At 47.2% G+C, this 18,832-nt stretch overlaps 2 protein-coding genes across 6 annotated transcripts in view; one reads left to right on the top strand and one right to left on the bottom strand.

Moving 5' to 3' along the window:
* Positions 1–5: 5 nt before the first annotated feature.
* Positions 6–11,859, top strand: LOC117058375 (zinc finger protein 774-like). Of its 3 annotated transcripts, none has more exons than XM_033169519.1 (5): positions 6–332; positions 4,891–5,007; positions 5,492–5,566; positions 7,554–7,799; positions 9,649–11,859. In XM_033169519.1, the coding sequence occupies exons 2-5, from the start codon at positions 4,974–4,976 to the stop codon at positions 11,160–11,162; spliced, it is 1,869 nt and encodes a 622-aa protein (XP_033025410.1). In that variant the 5' UTR covers positions 6–332; positions 4,891–4,973; the 3' UTR covers positions 11,163–11,859. The 3 variants fall into 3 exon arrangements, with proteins under 3 accessions (XP_033025410.1, XP_033025409.1, XP_033025411.1); XM_033169518.1 differs by lacking the exon at positions 6–332 and adding an exon at positions 2,125–2,370; XM_033169520.1 differs by lacking the exon at positions 6–332 and adding an exon at positions 2,132–2,370 and having other exon boundaries at positions 9,652–11,859.
* A 2,832-nt stretch (positions 11,860–14,691) lies between these two features.
* The window catches only part of LOC117059001 (corticotropin-releasing factor receptor 1), a 72,046-nt gene continuing 67,905 nt past the window's right edge, over positions 14,692–18,832 (bottom strand). For 2 of the 3 annotated variants that reach the window (XM_033170441.1, XM_033170443.1), the window contains 3 exons: positions 17,802–17,937; positions 16,706–16,747; positions 14,692–15,798 (listed from right to left, as the gene is read on the bottom strand). In XM_033170441.1, the coding sequence (XP_033026332.1) occupies positions 15,658–15,798; positions 16,706–16,747; positions 17,802–17,937 (319 nt within the window). In that variant the 3' untranslated portion in view covers positions 14,692–15,657. The remainder of the gene's footprint in view (positions 15,799–16,705; positions 16,748–17,801; positions 17,938–18,832) is intronic. The other variant, XM_033170442.1, reaches the window with a different exon arrangement.

Genomic DNA, 18,832 nt, shown 5'->3' with positions numbered 1-18,832 from the left:
GAACTCAGTGACCAGCTGGGTATGTGCAGGATGAGACAATCTTTTAGGTATCCTGCTAGGCTGTATAGGGTTTTGTACACCAATACCGGCATCTTGAACCTAGCCTAGTAGGTCATTGGCAGGCAGTGCAATTCCTTCAGCAGCGGCCTAATGTGATGGTGACGTTGGCTCAAAGTCAGTACGTACAGTATTTGTATTTTCATTCCTTCCTTCAGGAGGTTTTGAGCTGAAGCTGCCAGGTGTCTATGAGACTCCATAGAAACTGAAAGTGAGGAGTCATCACTGTCTCAAGACACCATCCCTGACCAGTTGCCTCCACGTTGGGAAGACAGGTATGCAATACTACCCGCCCCTCCTGCTCTGCCACTGTACCCTGGTATCCCTGTCCTATTAAAAATAGCCTTAAAAAAAAAGTTTTATTGAAGCGTAATGACCATTACTGACAATGTAAAAGTACAATAGCAGAGTATTATACCATACCATATTAAAAAAAGAGGTCGGGAATAGTAACACACTAATGAAAGGCACAAATACAGGATGGGTGACACCTGGCTTGAGAGCAGTACATGTGAAAAGGATCTAGGAGTCTTGGTAGACCACAAACTTGACATGAGTCAACAGTGTGATGCAGCAGCTAAAAAAGCCAATGCAATTCTGGGCTGCATCAATAGGAGTATAGCGTCTAGATCAAGGGAAGTAATAGTACCACTATATTCTGCTTTGGTCAGACCTCACCTGGAATACAGTGTCCAGTTCTGGGCACCACAGTTCAAGAAGGATACTGACAAGCTGGAACGTGTCCAGAAGAGGGCAACCAAAATGGTCAAAGGCCTGGAAACGATGCCTTATGAGGAACGGCTTAGGGAGCTGGGTATGTTTAGCCTGGAGAAGAGAAGGTTAAGGAGTGATATGATAGCCATGTTCAAATATATAAAAGGATGTCATATAGAGGAGGGTGAAAGGTTGTTTTCTGCTGCTCTAGAGAAGCGGACACGGAGCATTGGATTCAAACTACAAGAAAGAAGATTCCACCTAAACATTAGGAAGAACTTCCTGACAGTGAGAGCTGTTCGGCAGTGGAATTTGCTACCAAGGAGTGTGGTGGAGTCTCCTTCTTTGGAGGTCTTTAAGCAGAGGCTTGACAGCCATCTGTCAGGAATGCTTTGATGGTGTTTCCTGCTTGGCAGTGGGTTGGACTGGATGGCCCTTGTGGTCTCTTCCAATTCTATGATTCTATGATTCTATAATATAAACCAAGACATTCATTTTTCCTGAGCTGGTGTAGATGGTGCACGTTGGCCATATATGCCCAAAGCATAAGAAATAAAACCCTGCCAGATGACGTAGAAGCATTCTGGGTCTCCAATCCCTCTGGAGACCTGCAATTGGTGTGTTATTTTTTCCCCACAATAGCCAAAGTCCGTAAGTTCTTATACCACAAAGTTTTCCATTGCTGGGCTATTGAAATCCCAGCAGCAGCTAGCATGGATGTCAAAGGTTCTTTAGAGTGCCAAGCTTTTGTGATATCAGTCCGCATATTCAGTAATGACAGTTGTGGAGAAACCTGAACAGGTAGAATCATAGAATCGTAGAGTTGGACAGGACCCTGAGTATCATCTACTCCAACCCCCTGCAATGTGGGACTATGCAGCTGCCCCATATGGGGATCAAACCTGCAGCCTTCGCTTTGTCAGCACCATGCTCCTAACCAGCTGCTACGCTTAATAATTAATAATGATATTTCTTGATAAACTTGCGACCAGATTAATGAGACATTCTTACCAAAGATGGGGGACTGTCCTTTAACAATAATATTTCATATACTTTCATACTTTATATGTTAAAGAGTCATTGTACATCTTAAAACAACGGCAGGTATGGGTTTGTTTTTGTGGAGGATATATTTGTTTTTTTACGAAGTACTGTAGAAGGATTAAGCGGCTACAGCACGGCTCCTGATCACTCGGATCCACATTTTGCATTGAGTATCTATACAGTATGTGGAACACAAAATGACTTGGTAGAATCCTTAATCCACCAGTTTCTTAAAAAAAAAAAAGGACAGAAACTTTGAGAAGCAGAAAGAGAGAGCGCCGGCCACCTAGTCCCTTATGCAGGAGACAGACCCCATCAGCCACAAGAGGGCCTGCTTAGCTGCCGAAGGAGAAAGGGGAGGTCTTTCTCTCTTTATTCTTTTCTCTAGCCAGGATGTGGAATTGAGCTTCCTGGATTTTGCAGCTTGCAGCTGCTTCCCCTAAGACCCCCCCCCCCTTCTCATCCCAGCTCCCTGCAAGGGGGCGAGGATTTCTCTGTAATCGGCCTTCACCATTCTCAGGCAGGCCGCACGTTGCAGTCCCTGGCTAGGTGCAGGTAAATGATCGGGGAGCGGGGTGCAAAAGATCAACCCGGCCTTTTCGATCTCCTCTGCCCCCACCCTCCCGTCGCCGCCTTTGCAAGGTCCGATTCACAAGGAGGAAACAATGGAGGCTGTGCAGGACATAGATGGACCCCGAGGTGGAGGGTGCGGGGTGGTAACAGCATTTCGATGCAGCCGTTTCCCCATTTGCTGCCAGGACTTAAAACATTGCACGAAGATCCCGGACTTAGGAGGGCGGGGGGCGATGTTTCATGCAATGTGGGAAAGAGAGTCAGCTTGAAGGGTGGCAAGGAGGGCCCAGTTCATTGCGATTGCCTTTTGTAACCTTTGCACCCATTTGCCCATGTCCCCCTTCCTCGATTTTCAAAAGATGCTACCTCCCAACAAAGTACGTCCCTCCCCATAATTTATGGGTTCTTTCCCTCTCTCCGACTCCCACCTCGCCCCCAGGAATTACCCCGATTCCTCTGTAACACCCGCACAGCTTTTTGCATGGGCTTCTTCTCATAGTGAGGTAGTTTTGTTTCCACGCTGCATTTTAAAAATTATTTTTAAAGTATCCGTAGAGAGTTGGAAGACATTTAACACTAGCTTGGGCCCTTTGGGATAACACTCCATGTAATCGAGGAAACGGTTTATAATCCACAAAAGCTTGTGTTACCTTAATATAATTGTTTTGGCTTTAGGATGCAACAGGACTTAGGTTTGCCACAACAAACTCCGCTGCCCCTCTGGCATTTGCTCATATTTTGTCCTTTGTATGTGCATGTGTTCTTTCACCACCAGACAGGCCAACTGGACTGGAGGGGATTTTGAACCATGATCTAAAATATAACTAAGCAAACAGTTTTGGGGACACAAAGTACTAACAGTACAGAGAAATGTAGAGCTGTTTTGCACATTACACAGAAATCCAGGTGTGTGTGTCCCCCCCACATAGGGAGCTGTGGCCAGTCCAAGCTTTTCAACAACAAGGTGTGTGATGTGTGTGTTTTTAAACAGTTCATCACATTACACTTTCGATTTTTAGATGTTTTTAGGTGTTTTTTTAAGGTGTATACCTAAAAACCACAGGGTTGTATCCTGTTTTAGTCATACTCAGAGCAGACTCATAAAAATTAATTAACATGACTTAGTCCATTAATTATTGGGTCTATTGTGAACAAAACGTGGTTGGATATAATGTTCAAAGTAGCCCAGGTTTCTTTACAGACATTTTTTTTAAACAAATGTAAACAACGGAGAACAAGTCTTAGGTACCGGTAACTAACTTATTCCCTGCAATTACTTTGTGTCTTATTGCAACTTTCCCTTGGTCTGATTTTCTAAGGACTAATAATCGGTAGTGATATATGGACATGTTCATGGTTCAGCTACCTTACAGTCTGGTGCAGCTAGAGACAACACAGACTTTTGTAGTGTTTGACTGCTGTACAGTGAGATAGTGCACTGTGTATATAACAAAGAGCATCTAACAACATGTAGGTGTGTCAAATGTGTAATCACATCACGAAGTGTAACATGCTCTTCCCAGTCCTTCCTCAAGGATGCCACAATACAAGATGTGTAATAATAGCTTGTTGATTAGTTGGTTCAGTTCCATTCACATTTTAAAATCTCTTGGTGTATTGTATGGTGTACACACCTCAGTAAAAGTCACCGGTTTCCCATGCTGAGCAGTCATTTATTTGAATTTATATCTCTACCCTTGTCCACTAGCTCAGTGGATCCCCTTAAACAAGCTATTACCTCTCAGCCTCAGTCCTTCCCCCAGCCCATCTGCAACATGGGGATAACAAAGCTGATCTTATATTACCGCATTGTTACATGGATTACCAAGAGGTTAATGAAGTGCTCTGTAAACTCTTCAGGAGCCATTTAAATGGTATAGTGATTATAAAATGAAAAACCTAAAAGCCACAGAGTAGCTTAGAAACACTGTGCAAATATGCTCTGCCAGTCCAACAAAATTAAAAATATAATTGTTCAAATGAATAAACAGGCCTTAAACCTGGGGACAGAAATAAGGCATGGCTGAATCCAGTGTTAGTCATACTTAGAACAGATTGCTAAGTGGTGCCCATTCATTTCAGTGGGTCTACTCTTGTGTTCGACTAACATTGGAGTTGCTTCTTGGTGGGCCTCACTGGGAATGCTGTTCCATAATTATGACTCCTCTCTTGAGAAAACCTGGCACCAAGCAGCCATAGAATTCACCTCCCTAGAGGAAAGCACCCACAATAGGGCCCTTCCAGCATATCCCAGAAAATGTACAGAAGGATGCAATCCCAAAGTTTTGCAAGGCCCAAGCCACTTCATCAGACCTGTCCCCATCTCATAATACGACAGAGTTGCCCCTTTCACAACATCATTTTCTCTTTCTGCCCCACCTGCCTCCACTCTCACCCCATTGCTACATGGATATGATTATCAAGAACACTGGGTTGCTGTAGAAAGGTTTCTACAATGTGACGTGGCACAAACTCCTTCGGTTCTTTTTTTCTGTTATTTAGGTGCTTGTCAGGAGCCTCCTTTGCCAAGAGAAAGAAGAAGGACTCCAGGCATTTCTGGCGAGAGAGTACCCGTTTGTGCCGAGATGCAGGAGAGCTATGAAACAGTGATCTCGCTGGGTAAGGGACCCCACTGCTTAAAATGTCTGTGCCTCTGGACTTGAACTCAAACCTTGTCTACCCAGAACTAAAAAAAGCCCTGTGGCATCTCAAGTGATCACATGGAAATTGTGTCGTGATGCCAGTTTGCCTCACTCACTGACTTTACTTCCAATGGCACACTCTTCCCTTGTCTCCCAAGACAGATGGATGTCAACAAAATAGTGGGGACTGCACGTTGGTTTATATACATTTTTTTGCTGGGGGGGGGGGAGAGCTGCTGATTTTTAAGGCCATATAGAAGTCATTACCTTCTCCCCTATATAGCAGGGTTTTCCAAACTTGAGTCTCCAGCTGTTTTTGGACCTCAACTCCCATCATCCCTAGCTAGCAGGACCAGTGGTCAGGGTTATAGCATCCAAAGGCCATTGCCTAACCAAACATTTTATCCTCCAGAAGTATCTTGTTTGGCTTATCAACCTGTTTTCTGCTCCTCTCCTCTTAGCGGAAGAAATTGCCATTAACTGGCCCCGGATAACTGCCTTCACAGAGACCCGAGGGCGCCGAGGCTTGGCTCCTGGTAAGTCCTTTATTCGAGAGGATTTAAAGAAATTGTGTGTGATGACAGAGCGGGCTACAAATCCTTCCTCTGTTCAACTACCTAAAAGAGTGGAACTCATTTCTCCCTTTACAGGTGGGTAGCCGTGTTGGTCTGTTGGTATCTGAAGAAGTGTGCATGCACACGAAAGCTCATACCAAGAACAAACTCAGTTGGTCTCTAAGGTGCTACTGGACAGAATTTTCTATTTTGTTTCATTTCTCCCTTGTGAGCTGTAAGCCTTCCCTTCTCAAACCGCACTGAAAGGGAAACTAGAATTTGTTCCCACGTTGTTGGGCAGCAGGAACTTTTGGCCGCAACCTTCTGAGGGCCACATGCCGGTAGTGGGTGGGGGCCAGGGAGAAGCGGACAGAACAAAATCAGGAGTTTATACAAGCACACCCCCACACCCATCTTTCCACCCAGGCAAACAAGAGTCCTTATTAAAAGTCACGGGCACATTCCAGCCAGGCAAACGCATTCAAAGAGGACATGAAAGAGGGCCTGCGAAGAGGTAGTGTGGCCTGAGAAAATTCCTGAAAGCCCAGAGAGAGCTCAAGGGTCCTGGTGTTCCCCACCTGTGTTCTGTTGTATGAGTTTCTTCCAATCACAGTCCTAAATATTTCAATTTGTTAATAGCTGTAGACAGTGTTTGAAATTAGCCAGGTGCCAGGTACATTTGCAAGAAGATCAAATCTATCCATTCTTAAGGAAATCAGGCCTGAGTGCTCACTGGAAGGAAAGATCCTGAAGCTGAGGCTCCAATACTTTGGCCACCTCATGAGAAGAGAAGACTCCCTGGAAAAGACCCTGGTGTTGGGAAAGATGGAGGGCACAAGGAGAAGGGGATGACAGAGGACAAGATTGTTGTGCAGTGTTCTTGAAGCTACCAACATGAGTCTGATCAAACTGCGGGAGGCAGTGGAAGACAGGAGTGCCTGGCGTGCTCTGGTCCATGGGGTCACGAAGAGTCAGACATGACTAAACAACAAAACAACAACAACAACAACAAGTGGTCACTAGCGACCAAGTGAAGATGCTTGGGTGCCAGGATGGTGCCTGACATCTCCACCATCTGGAGGTGCATGCCTGGGGATCATTGGATCTTGACTGTTTTCACAAACTAGTACCCCATCCTGTTATATTTTATCTGTATAATCAGAATGAATTTCAGGAACCAAAATGCTTTTTCTGTGCAGCCTGAGCAGGAGCAGTGACCATCATTACAGTTAACCGCTTTAGCTTGTCTTCATTTACCCCACTCCCACCGCCCTGCTCACAGTTGTGAATAATATTCTTATGTTATGAATGGTCCATGTCACTGTTAAGAAAAAGAGGCAGGGACAGGAATATATGTGGACTTAAGTTCTCAAAGTTAATCTAGCTCAAGGTTGTCATCTGAACTAGCCAGATGTTTAACTGATAATCAATCACAGTCAGTCAATCCTTTGGAAAAATAAGACTTTAGAGCCGTCTTGCCTCAAAATGGCAACTAGACATTCCATTTTGGCGACTGTAACTTTGGTTTATTTGAGTTTCTAACATTGGCTGCAAAAAGGATGGAGCCTCATTTACAAACTGTCAGGTACTCTGACACAGGTGGTGACAAGCGCTCACAGCAAAGTCTGCTATTCCTTTTGTAATCTGCGAGAGCAGAGAAAGGCACCTAGAGCAGAGCCTCTGAGCTACCTGGCTAAGCCATCAAATTCTCCCTTTACCATCCTCACTCTCTCCTGATTGGCTATGTCTCCTCCCTGCCATGAACGTCTGTCCCATCGCAGCAACCCTGGAGCAGACAAAGACAGCTGTCTTGTCTTAACTCACGCCATTTGTTCCAAGGGCACAATCCTGCAGCGTTTCGCAGGCCTTGCCCCCGTGTAAATTAGCTCATGCCTAGAATAGGCAATGGGCCCTCCATTCACAGCGAAATCTGGCATTCCTTTCACTTTGTTTATCTCCCTCTTCCCAGGGCTAGAAATGGAACCTGAGCAAGGGCAATTGGCACCTTTGCAGGGGCAGGCGGCAGCAGCAGCAGCTACAGCCGGCTCGAGTGAAGAAGGGATCCTGCCGGACTTCCGGAGGCAGCTCGGGGTGATCCTGCAGACTGTTGGCAAGGCACAAGTGGAAAAGATGCTGAGGGAGCTGGTGAAGGAGCAGGAGCAGCAGGGGAGAGTCAGGAGGCGCAAAAGGGTGACCCGGAGCCCCCGCCTTGGAGGTAAGGGCATCAGCTGGGGCAGGTGGAGCGCTGAGGCCTCGCCACCTTGCTTTGGGCAGCTGAAAAGGGGTATGGCAGGCAGGATCGAGTTTTGCAGCAATCAGACGCTACCATTTAATTCTTAACTGTTTTTAAGATCTGCGCCCAAGGATTTGCCTGCTTTTATTTCAAACCACGATGTGATATTCAGGGCCACCCTCCTGACCCCTCCAGTCATCTTGGCCTCCCTGGCTTACATAGTCTTCAGGCGTTGTCTCTTTCTCTCTGCCTTCCTACTAATTGCTCAAAACCCTCTGCCATCGTGTACAGTGTGAGCTTTTTCTGGCTTAGCCTTTCTGCTTAAGACACCGATCCTTCCGCTCCCTGCCACCTAAACCCTTCTTTTCTGCATAGCACCTCGGCCCTCAAATAAAACTTAGATGTACCTTGGAAGTCAAATGGAATCTGTTCCGGAAAGTCCGTTCAACTTCCAAAATGTTCAGAAACCAAAGCGCAGCTTCTGATTGGCTGCAGGAAGCCCCTGCAGCCTATCGGAAGCCCCGTCAGATGTTCGGCTTCCAAAAATAGTTCGCAAACTGGAACAGTCACTTCTGGGTTTGTGGCATTCGAGAACTAAGCTGTTTGAAAACCAAGCTACGACTGTAGTGGAAAACTTCCAGATATATTCAGATTCACCAAATTTACTGCAAATGTGTTGACTTTTAACCTGCCTTGGGGTCAAATTTTGATTTGGTTTGGTTTTTGTTTTTAAGCAAACAAACAGAATCACAATAATAATTCAGAACAAAAATATCACTAATTTCTGTCTTCTCCTGCAGTGTGGGGAGAAGGTGGAAAAATGCCTTCATTGATAGGGCTTCATGCCCTGAGGGGTATGGACACCCATGCAAAAGTTGCAGTTAATGTTAAATGCAGTTTAAAGGGCTGGTTTTAACCCATGGGGCCTAAATGATGTGAGTCCAGTGTACCAACTTCCTCCACACATTCCGAAGGAGCTGTCTTAAAACAAGCCAAACCATTCCCCATCTCTGCTATGATGGGGAACCTCAGGCCATGGGAACAAATGCAGCCCTACAGACCTATCTGTCCCAAAGGACCCTCCTTAGACCCCACCCCTCCTCCTCCTGGGATCCCCACACACGTCACTAGCCCTGCTTTTCACCTTCCGTGAGAGTGTTTGCCTGGCTAGAAAGTATCCTTGAACTCTAATAACGAAGGATAGAGCTGGGTGTGATGTGCGTGGAAAGAAGGCTATTATTATTACTATAATTTATCACCTGCTTTTCACCCCAAGGTCCCAGGGTGAGTTACAATCAAAATACAATATTAAAAACTGTTCAAAACAGCTTACCTTCACAGAAATAATGTAGGTCCTAAAAACAGGCATCTCTAGTGTCAGAAGCCAGGGTAAAGAGGTACTTACTTGCTGTACAAAGGTAAAATCAGTGTTTGTTGCTCTGCCTAGTTTTTCTCTGTCCCAGACAACCACTGTCAGGTGGCCCCTGTAGGATTCCCCAGAAGAGAAAATGGCCCTCAGGGTGAAAAGGGTTCCCTACCCCTGGTCCAGCCTGTCTTCTGTTGGTGCCAGGTTTTCAGGGTCTCTGCTGGACATCTTTATTACCTGAGATATTTTGTCGGAGGGCTTAGAAATTGAACCTGTGCCCTTTTACATGCAAAGCATTCACTCTGCTGCAGAGCCCCTCTTGCGATCTGACACAGCGCACTCTGTAAAGTGACCACGAGCGCCTTCTCAGGAATATGGAAGAGTGAGTCCAGCTCCCCCTTGTAGACATTTTTGTGTTCTCCCCCTGCCCCAAGGTGCAGAAATTTATCCACCTTTCTGTCTCAGCAGGTGATGAAGCAGGTGGGCAGAACAACTCAGAGGCCTCACATGCTGGAACGTTGGAAGCACCCACCATCCTGTCTAGAAAGCCAGCTGCGAATGAGCTGCAGGTGCCCCTCTTGTGCTCAGGGCTGGTGGCAGGGCAAAAGCAACCCATTTCAGGGAAGATTTTTCATGGGGACGCCAGAGGGTGTAAGAACAGCCTTGTCCACCAGCAGAGCCCTTTGGGAACGAGATGGGGGACAGGCCTTGAGCCCCGGGAGAGCGTTGGCTGCAGCCCGCTCCACAGCATGAGCCGGGACTCCCAGGATGCCGCGAGACTCTGGCCGCCTTTCGGTGAAAGAGCCCAGTTCTTCTCGGCATGGCAGAAACCACGCTTCACCCAGAGACGCCGGCGCCCACCTGCAGGAGAGAAACCCCACCTCTGTGGGCCATGCAGGAGGACCATTGTTGTCCCACCACAGAGATCCAGCTCACCTCCAAATTCCGCCTTGGCTCCTGTCCTGGATTCTGCCTCTGCCTCTTCTCTTGCTTTGCCTCTGAACTCTGTAGGGGCAGCAACTACCCAGCCGCCAGGCGGGAACTCTGTTTCAGCCCAGCCCCGGAAACCCCACGGCTGCGAGGAGTGTGGCAAGCGGTTCCGAATCCTTGCCAACTTAGAGCGGCACCAGCAGCGCCACGCAGTGGAAAAGCCTCACCAGTGCCGTGACTGCGGGCGCCGTTTCCGCTGGGGCTGCCACCTGGAGCGCCACCGGCGGTCACGCCGCTGTGTGGAGTGTGGTGGGGGGCTGGCCACGCCACCTCCACCCCCGTCCCCGCCCCCGGAACCCGACCGGCCCTATTCCTGCGGCGAATGTGGGAGGCGGTTCACACAGCGCTCGGCGCTCAGCAAGCACCGGCGGCTGCACTCAGGGGAGCGGCCTTATGGCTGCGGAGAGTGCGGCAAGCGCTTCCTGCAGCGCTCCGACCTCACCATCCACGTGCGCTCGCATTCTGGGGAGCAGCCCTACGTGTGCACGGAGTGTGGCCGCCGCTTCAGCGTCAGCTCCAACCTCAGCAAGCACAGGCGCATGCACCGCGGGGAGCGCCCCCACGCCTGCTCGGTCTGCGCCAAGCGCTTCCTGCAGCGCTCCGAGCTCCTCATCCACCAGCGTGCTCACACCGGGGAGCGCCCCTACCCCTGCACAGCCTGCGGGAAGCGCTTTGCTCGCCGGGCACACCTCAAACGCCACCAGCGCACCCATGGCAGCGTGCCTGCCACAACCACTGCCTCTCGTCACCAGAGTGCCCGTCTGCTGGCCCCGTCTGCAGCAGATACCACACCCCTTCTTGAACACGAAGGGGCGCCCGATGCCTTGGAGTCACGCCCCTGCTCCAACGCACATGCTACAGGCCCACGCCCACCAGCATCCGAGCCTGTCTTTTCAGCAGGCCGAAGTCCTGTGGGTGCTGCTTCGCTGGGCCTTCCCTGGGCAGTGACCTCCTCCGCCCGCCTCCCCTTCTGTTCCAGTTCTCTTTGATTTTGCGGTAGCTTTCCTGTATCCCTGCCCTTTGTCACTCCCTCGCGACCAGCAGGCTCCTCGGTTGAACCTCAGAGGCCCAGCTCTGGGTAGATGCAGTAGGGGCAGACCAGTTTCCAAAGGAGCAGGGGAGGCAGCTGGCAGTAGCTTGTATTTTTGGACCCAGCCCTTGTTTGCTAGGAAGCCTGGTGATTTTCTTTTGCTTTTTTCTCCTCCTTGGAGCCTGCTAGGCTCTGCGTGGGGCCCCGATTCTGTGGGTGAGATGGAGGGAGTAAGGTGGGCACGCCAAGACCCTGGGTGAGATGTCAGTTACGTTCCCTGGACTTTTGACTGGGCTCTTTAGCACCAATCAGTGTGACCCAGTTGGGCACATTATTTAAAGTCTGCGGGAGAGGGGTTAGGTAGGCTACCTTTGTGGATTTGGGATGGGAAGCACCCCGGGTTGATCTCAGCTAACCGTTGCAAGCTGTCATTGTTGCTTGCGAGTCACAGTAGGATCACAGGCATGCACTTCTGAGACAAACACGCACGGATACTTGCTCTCCTGACATCGTCCAAGCACATGGTCACCTATCCTCACCACCACCCCACCCCACCCCCATAATTTTGTAAATGTCATTAGGGCTCCTCCTGACACTCTCGCCCTGGGTCTTCTTGGCTGACTGTCTCTCCTTGACCAGACTGCCTTTGTTTCCTTTTGCGGAGACAAGATGGCACGCTTGGCCATGCTGTTGAGTCCCTCTCACAGAAAAAAAAGCTGACTGTGGCATAAGCTGGGAAGTGGGTTGTGTGCGCAGCTTGTGGGACCCAACACAGCTCGTGCTTCTCTCTTCTGCCTACAAAGAAGTTTCATGGCAAGGCCAAGCTCTGGAAGATCTGGGACCACAGTGCAAGAAACAAGCCAAAAAGCAAGGAGGATGTTCACTGATTCTTCAGAGCAATTCAGAAGCAGAGAATGGTCCATTGAGTTGTGTCAGGATTTGAACTCGGTTGCTGCTTGTTGAATATGGGACAAAACGGCTGGTGCCTTCAAAAGGGGCTATAGTGCTTCCTTCACCATTAGCTCCTGAGAAAGCAGGCTGACGGAGGAGGAGAAGCAGGAGGCATCTGCTTTGATCAGAATTATGGACTAGAACAATGGTAGAGTTGGGAGGGGGGTTGGGGAGTCTGGTTTTTACAGCCTCATGTTTTCCAGCTCTAGTGAGAATGGTAAAGTTGATGCTGAGTTGGGCTTAACCCCACCTGGCCTGCACCACTCTCTAGGACAGTTTCCAGCTCTATGGTAGTTTACCAGACCAGTGTTACTTCTCCAGTTGCTTGTACATTCCTGGTACCTTTTGGACTGGTGTTTCATGGCTAGGGGTGGGAACAGAGGGCTCTAGAGTAGGGAGGGGGTTAATAATAACTGATTTAGGACTAATACAGTAGAACTTTGTTTTATCAAATCTTAGCATGGAGTGTCTTTAACCAACACAGAAAAACGATGAATCCAAAACTGTAGATGTAAATGAATCCAATAGAATATTTTGCAACTCCCTTCCCCCAAAGAAGATATTTTGCACCTCTCAAGACTTAAATGTGAATTTTGTACAAGTATTTTGGGTTTGGTGAGGACAGATCTTCAGAACCCGGGTTTTGCTAGGTTCAAGGCCATTTGCCTCCATTTGACAAGTGTCTGGATGTGGGGAAATGTGTCACTTTTTGAATTTGTGCAATTTTCATTCTTTTTTTTGAGGGAGGGGGTCAAAGTTGTCATTACAGTTGCAGCTGTAATGCACATCTTCAGGCACTTTCTGACCTGTGTGCGTTTTAAAAACATGAATAGGGAAACAAGTGGTCCTAAGCACAGTTACAAGAATGGCATTGCTAGCTTGATAAAAAGTGAAAATTTGGGTTCTGTTCACATATCTTGGATTCCATTGTTTTGGAAGAGTTTAAAAGGTTAGGCTGCAAACCTTAACCCCACTTATCAGGGAGTAATCCCCAATGGATCCAAATAGGAGTTTCTGAGTTGGTCTGCACCAATTAGCTAAAGCCATTCTGATAGGCTCAATTCTCCTGTCCTTTAACTGATCTACAAGAGTGGGGAAATGGAAATGCTGTGACAGAGCATTGACAGACTTATATTTGCGTTTTAGTGTGAACTTGTCAGATATAGCAAAAAAAGTGGTGCTGATCAGCTAGGCTTTGCAGGGTTCTTGGGGAGGGAAAAGCATTCATTTCAGCTATGGAGAGGGAGAAGACCTCCAAACAGTTGGAACTGTGTGTATGTACAGGAACTATTATTATTTTTAAGATACTGGGTGTGGGTCATTGTTCACGGCCCTCCTTAACATATTCACACAAGGCTTTGGTGCTGCAAGGCGGTATTGCCAAAGGAGTTTTACATTCAGTTGGGATAGTACTTGAATGGTTTGATAAAAGTAATAGAAACGTTCCAGGTCTAAGCAACTTGTGGCTACCAAGCTGAACCTAGCTCATTAGTGACATGGTGAAAGAACCGGGGGGGGGGGGGGGAAGCGGAGGAGAAACCCAAGGTCCTACTTGGGTCCATTGATTTCAGTGCGACTAAAACATGACTTAGGTTAGGCTCCAAGCTGCTTTTGCAATCACAGGCACCAAAAACAGTTTAGTGATTTGCTGGTAGGTTGGGATTTAGGCATGGTGAGTCATAAGTTATACAGGCCTGCTTTAAACTTGGAGAGTTGGGTGATACAGAGTAGGTATTCTTGGTAGCCACCTAGAAGAGTCTAGATAGGTAGTGGACCATTGATGGAGGGATTCAATATCAATTCCTGATAGCACCAAGGCTTCATTTGCATACACTCCACCCTTCCAAGTTACTGACAAATAACCAGGCCATTTCTAAAGGCTGTTTTGGGCACTTCACTGGTAAGGGTACTTAGTACAGTCACCAAGATAAACCACCATAGCAAATACATCCCACAAAAGGCATGAGTAGATCTAGGGTTTGACCAGTGAGCCTCAACTGAAATGTTCGTGATGAATCAATTGTGTCTCTGATGAGGAACTTGACACGAGACCATATGTTGTGTTCAAAATAAGATTCCTACATCAAGTAAACCCAAATTATGCTACAACCTGAATTCTCAGATGCTGTGACCTGTATGAGCTATACAAATTGGCCTGTATTTGGTTAATCATGGGAAAGGCGTACAAAGCATTTCCTCCTCAGCACAGGAATCCTTCTCAGGCTCCCTGGCTTCTGAGATCTCACTTGGTTCTTATATCATGCTCGTTTATTTTCAGATCTACCTTGACATGTATAAGGACTAGAAGCTGGCTTCTAAAACTCAAAACTAACAAAAAGCTGAGATTAAAAACCAACAAAAAGCTGAGTTTCTCAGGTTGCTGGATTTTGTGTCCAGTGCTATTTTATATACACGTCTGTGGTGCTTATTACAGAATATGCAGAGGCCTTGCTCAGTTCCCTTGGGTGGGAGAAATGGCCTGACTCAGAGCAATTCTCCAACATATAGTTCTTAAAAATCAGAAAAGTGCAAGCAGGGACTTGGATGGTGGTGGTCTTTATTCAGAGATATCAAAACAAACGCATGAATACCCTCATTCCACTTTGAAGCTCAAGGGGGCTTCCCATGGGCATAAGTTTGGTGCAAACCAAAACAACTATTCAGCAGACTATGGAAATACTGGATTGGTTGCCTTGCTGAGGTCAGAGGATTTACAAGGCATTGGCTCCTGTTTTGGCGGCGGCTGCAGCAGCTGGAATGAGGAAGAACACTGGAATGGCACTGTTGGCTCCTGCTCAGCATTCTCACAAATGGTTAAAAGAGATGTCCGAAGGAAGGTGACAAGCAGGTGTGATGGGGATGTCCACCTGCTCTTTTCAATCCCCAGGATCAGGTAGTCGGCAGCCCTGAATTCAGAGTTTGTGCTTTTGGCTCTTTTTTGGCTATTGCCACATATGTATCCTTCCTGAACCATTCAGATCCCATAAAATATGTCAATGGTCAACTCGGCATCTTGTAGCTAGGGAGTTCCCAAAAAGAACCTCTTCCTTTGGTTTTGCTTATCTATCAACTGCAGTGGAGGGTTTTGTTTTGTTTTGTTTTAGTTGGAAAGCGAACCACCCATCCTTCTGCTCTTTCCACAGCACCTGTGTGATTTCATAACCCTTTCCCCGATCTGTTAGCGAAGAGACCAAAGAGCTCCAGGCGGCATGGGAAAGTGAAGTAAGCCACACCTTCGAAGGACGGAATGTTGGGGCTGCCACCTCCAACTTCCTGTCGCTTCAGAGCCACCAGAACCTCCCAAGACTTGCAATTCTATCCACGTAGAACATGAGGCTTCAGCCAACAGAATGCAGGGAACAATCTCCAGGGACTTTTCTGAGCCAGAACTCCAGGGGAGGGGGGACCACGAAAATCCTGTCTCTTGCAGCTGGCAAGTCATGTCCTGTCCTGTCCCACAACTTCAGCAAAAGGTATTGGCCCCATGGTTCAGAGCAGCAGCCTCAGAGAGCCGTTGACTGCTTGATGCTATGGAAGCTGACGCGCGTTGGGGAGGTGGGGATGGACATGGCCCTGGCGACTCTGGCTCGGATGGAGTGCTTGTCCTGCCACCGGTGCCATCTCTTCCGGACTGCAGAGCGAACCTGGGGAGACACGCCACAGATACCCATAAATGTACTGTAAATAAAGGGGTCACCTGCCAATTAAAAAGGGGTGACAGATTTAATGGAGAACAAGGCTTGTGAAGGGATGGGGGGAACCAGCAGCCTTTCAAATGCTGCTGGACTACAACTCCCATCATCCCTGACCATTGGGCTGTGGCTGATGGGAGTTGCGAGTCCCAAGTACATCTACAGGAAAATTTCAGCAGGTGGAAGAACTTTGGGGCATTGTTCCCGGCGGTAGAAGAGGCTGTACACACTGAAAATATCCTTTTCCAAAGTTATTCACAGCATAGGGGTGCCTCTGTGAATCTGTAGGACCAGCAGCCTTCTTGCACTTTATATTAGTAGGCTACTGGTGAGTTAATCAGGACTAATGGCCACCTCTGATTCCATAGGGTCACGAAGGATGAATATGTAAAAAAATATATTAAAAAATGTGAGTGTCACCATGCAGTGTAAAATCTTAACTTTCCTGGAGCTATTCCATCTGAGTGCTACAGGCAGCAAGAGAGGGGGCAACAAAAAAATTCTTCAATTTGAAATGGATTGGTCATAGAAAAATTGCTCAAAGGGAGAGATGTAGTAGCCTGGTCATTTTCCTGAGTTTTCCCCTGCAGGGATGTTTTGACAAAGAGGCAGTTTGTACTGCTTCATATGCAGAAGCACCAGTTCTGCTGTCATTCTGTTCTCCTGAGCATGAGGTTTCATCCTCTGCTTTGGGATGATTTGTCTCTGCCCATAGTAATTGATCTCGCCCCTGTGCCAACCCCTTGATCTGGCGATTCATCTGTTTTTCAAAAGGCTGTATGATAGATTGGGCAGCATACAAGACGAGACCCAGCAAGCCTCCCCATCTCTGCCCACTCATTCCCCAACCCTGGCTCACCTCACTGTTCAGGAAGCAGTAGAAGACAGAGACAAAAAAACCCTGATTAGAGAAGAAAGAATAGCATAGTCAAGCTTTGGGAAAGAGAGAAATAACCACAGCCTTTTGCACCGTGTTTCCTGTGGGCACTTCCTATGGGGCTATTTTCCATTTTTAAAAGGCAAGTGCCAGGGCTCAACGCTTTGATCTGTAAACCTTGCCTTATAATCCAAGATGTTTGGGAGATGGGCTGGGGGGGGGGGGAGAGAAAGAGAGAATAGACACAGAGTGGGGAATGAGATGCAATCTTCACATAATGAAATATTTGCATGCTCAACAGCACAATCTCATTATAGTGGTACCTCGACTTACGAAGATAATCCGTTCCGAAGGCGCCCTCGTAAGTTGAAATTTCGTAAGTCGAAGGCGCCATCTTGGAACGGAAGAAAACTTTGCAAGCCGAAAAAAACACATTGAAAACCTCGTAAGTCGAGGTGTCATGCTGCCGCTTCCCCTTCATAACTCGAAAATTTCGGAAGCGGCGGCCATTTTTTCACTTCCGGAACTGATTCGGAAGTCGAAAACATGAGAAGTCGAGTCCCTCGTAAGTCGAGGTACCACTGTACTTTGCAAAGACAATGCTGAGATCTGGACCATGCAAACAGGTTTCCTAGAGCCCTGGAAAGAGGAGGAGGAACATTATGAGGTTAGTAAATGGTTCCTGAAGCTTGGCATGCAGTGATTCTACCAGAGCCAAAACAAAACAAATTCTCAAATCAGATTTAAGAATTATTATTTTTTTGCTACAAATTTTCCATATGAAAGTCAAGCCTTGGGAGATAAGCCTTGCAAGTGAATTTTAAGGCAGTTTCATGCTGCCGATTTCGATATCTCAGTGTGGTCCGCCCGCCCCCCCTTCTAAAACCCATCTATGTCCAACAGAAGCCCTAGTTTGGAATCGCCAGTGGGTGGGGATAATGCGATTTAACGTCTAAAATAAGTACATAAATACACTGAAGTGATTGCAAGCAATTTCGAGTTATAAGATTCTGTATGGATTTCATAACCCCTAACCCCAAATGCATTTGAGCTCTATTTTCCACGAGGTTTTCCATACCTGGAAGGACTCCAAGACAGAGTTGAAGTAGATGAAGACTACCCGGGATATTTCATCTTCACCGGGGTTGACGAAGAAAAGCATGTAGGTAATGCCCAGCAAAGGAAGGAGCACAAGGGTAGCCTTCACAGCTTTTCTGAAGGAAGAGCACAGGAGTTAAAATCCAAGCCAATTCCAGACCAGCACCCCAGTGTCCCCTCGCCAAAGGTTAGGGTTGCATCTACACATGTAGCAGAATGAAGTGGGAATGAGGGGGGTAGAGTCCAAAGGGTGGACACTGAGGCGAGGATCACATTCCTGAATTCATCTTGAAATATATACAGTGGTACCTTGTTTCTCAAACGTAATCTGTTCCGGAAGTCCGTTCCAAAACCAAAGCGTTCCAAAACCAAGGCATGCTTTCCCATAGAAAGTAATACAAAACCGATTAATCCGCTCCAGACTTTAAAAAACAACCCCTAAAACAGCAATTTCACATGAATCTTACTATCTAACAAGACCATTGATCCATAAAATGAAAGCAACAACCAATGTTTTGTACTATAAAATAAATAAGACAGTATTGTAGATGATAAAAATTAAAATTATTATTTTTTCTTACCTACACTGATGATAGTCATTGTTTGAATGGGGGGCTTTTATCCATTTCCGCAGTTACACAATCAATCAATCATAAAACGAAAAACATGCCACAGTCACAAAAATGAAAAAGCCACACAAACAAAAACACAAAAAATTAGCAAAAACAAAAGCACCAAATATCACCTCAGAACACTGCAATCAGAAAAAGAAGGCTTTAATTACGATGGGGGGGGGACTCAAATAAGCAGTGCAAGGGCGGAAGCGGGAGGGGAAAGGTTTAAATTAGGATTGGGGGAACTCAAACGAGCGGCGCAAGGGCAGAAGCGGGAGGAAAAAAGGCTTAATTACTATGCGGGGGACTCAAATTTGCTGTGCAACAGTAAAAACGGAAGCTCAGGAGCACATTCAGCTTCTGGGGCAAAGTTCGAAAACCGGAACACCTACTTCCG

Source organism: Lacerta agilis, chromosome 14 (genome assembly GCF_009819535.1).
Source record: "Lacerta agilis isolate rLacAgi1 chromosome 14, rLacAgi1.pri, whole genome shotgun sequence".
NCBI lineage: Eukaryota > Metazoa > Chordata > Lepidosauria > Squamata > Lacertidae > Lacerta > Lacerta agilis.
This window is presented reverse-complemented; position numbering and strand designations above follow the sequence as displayed.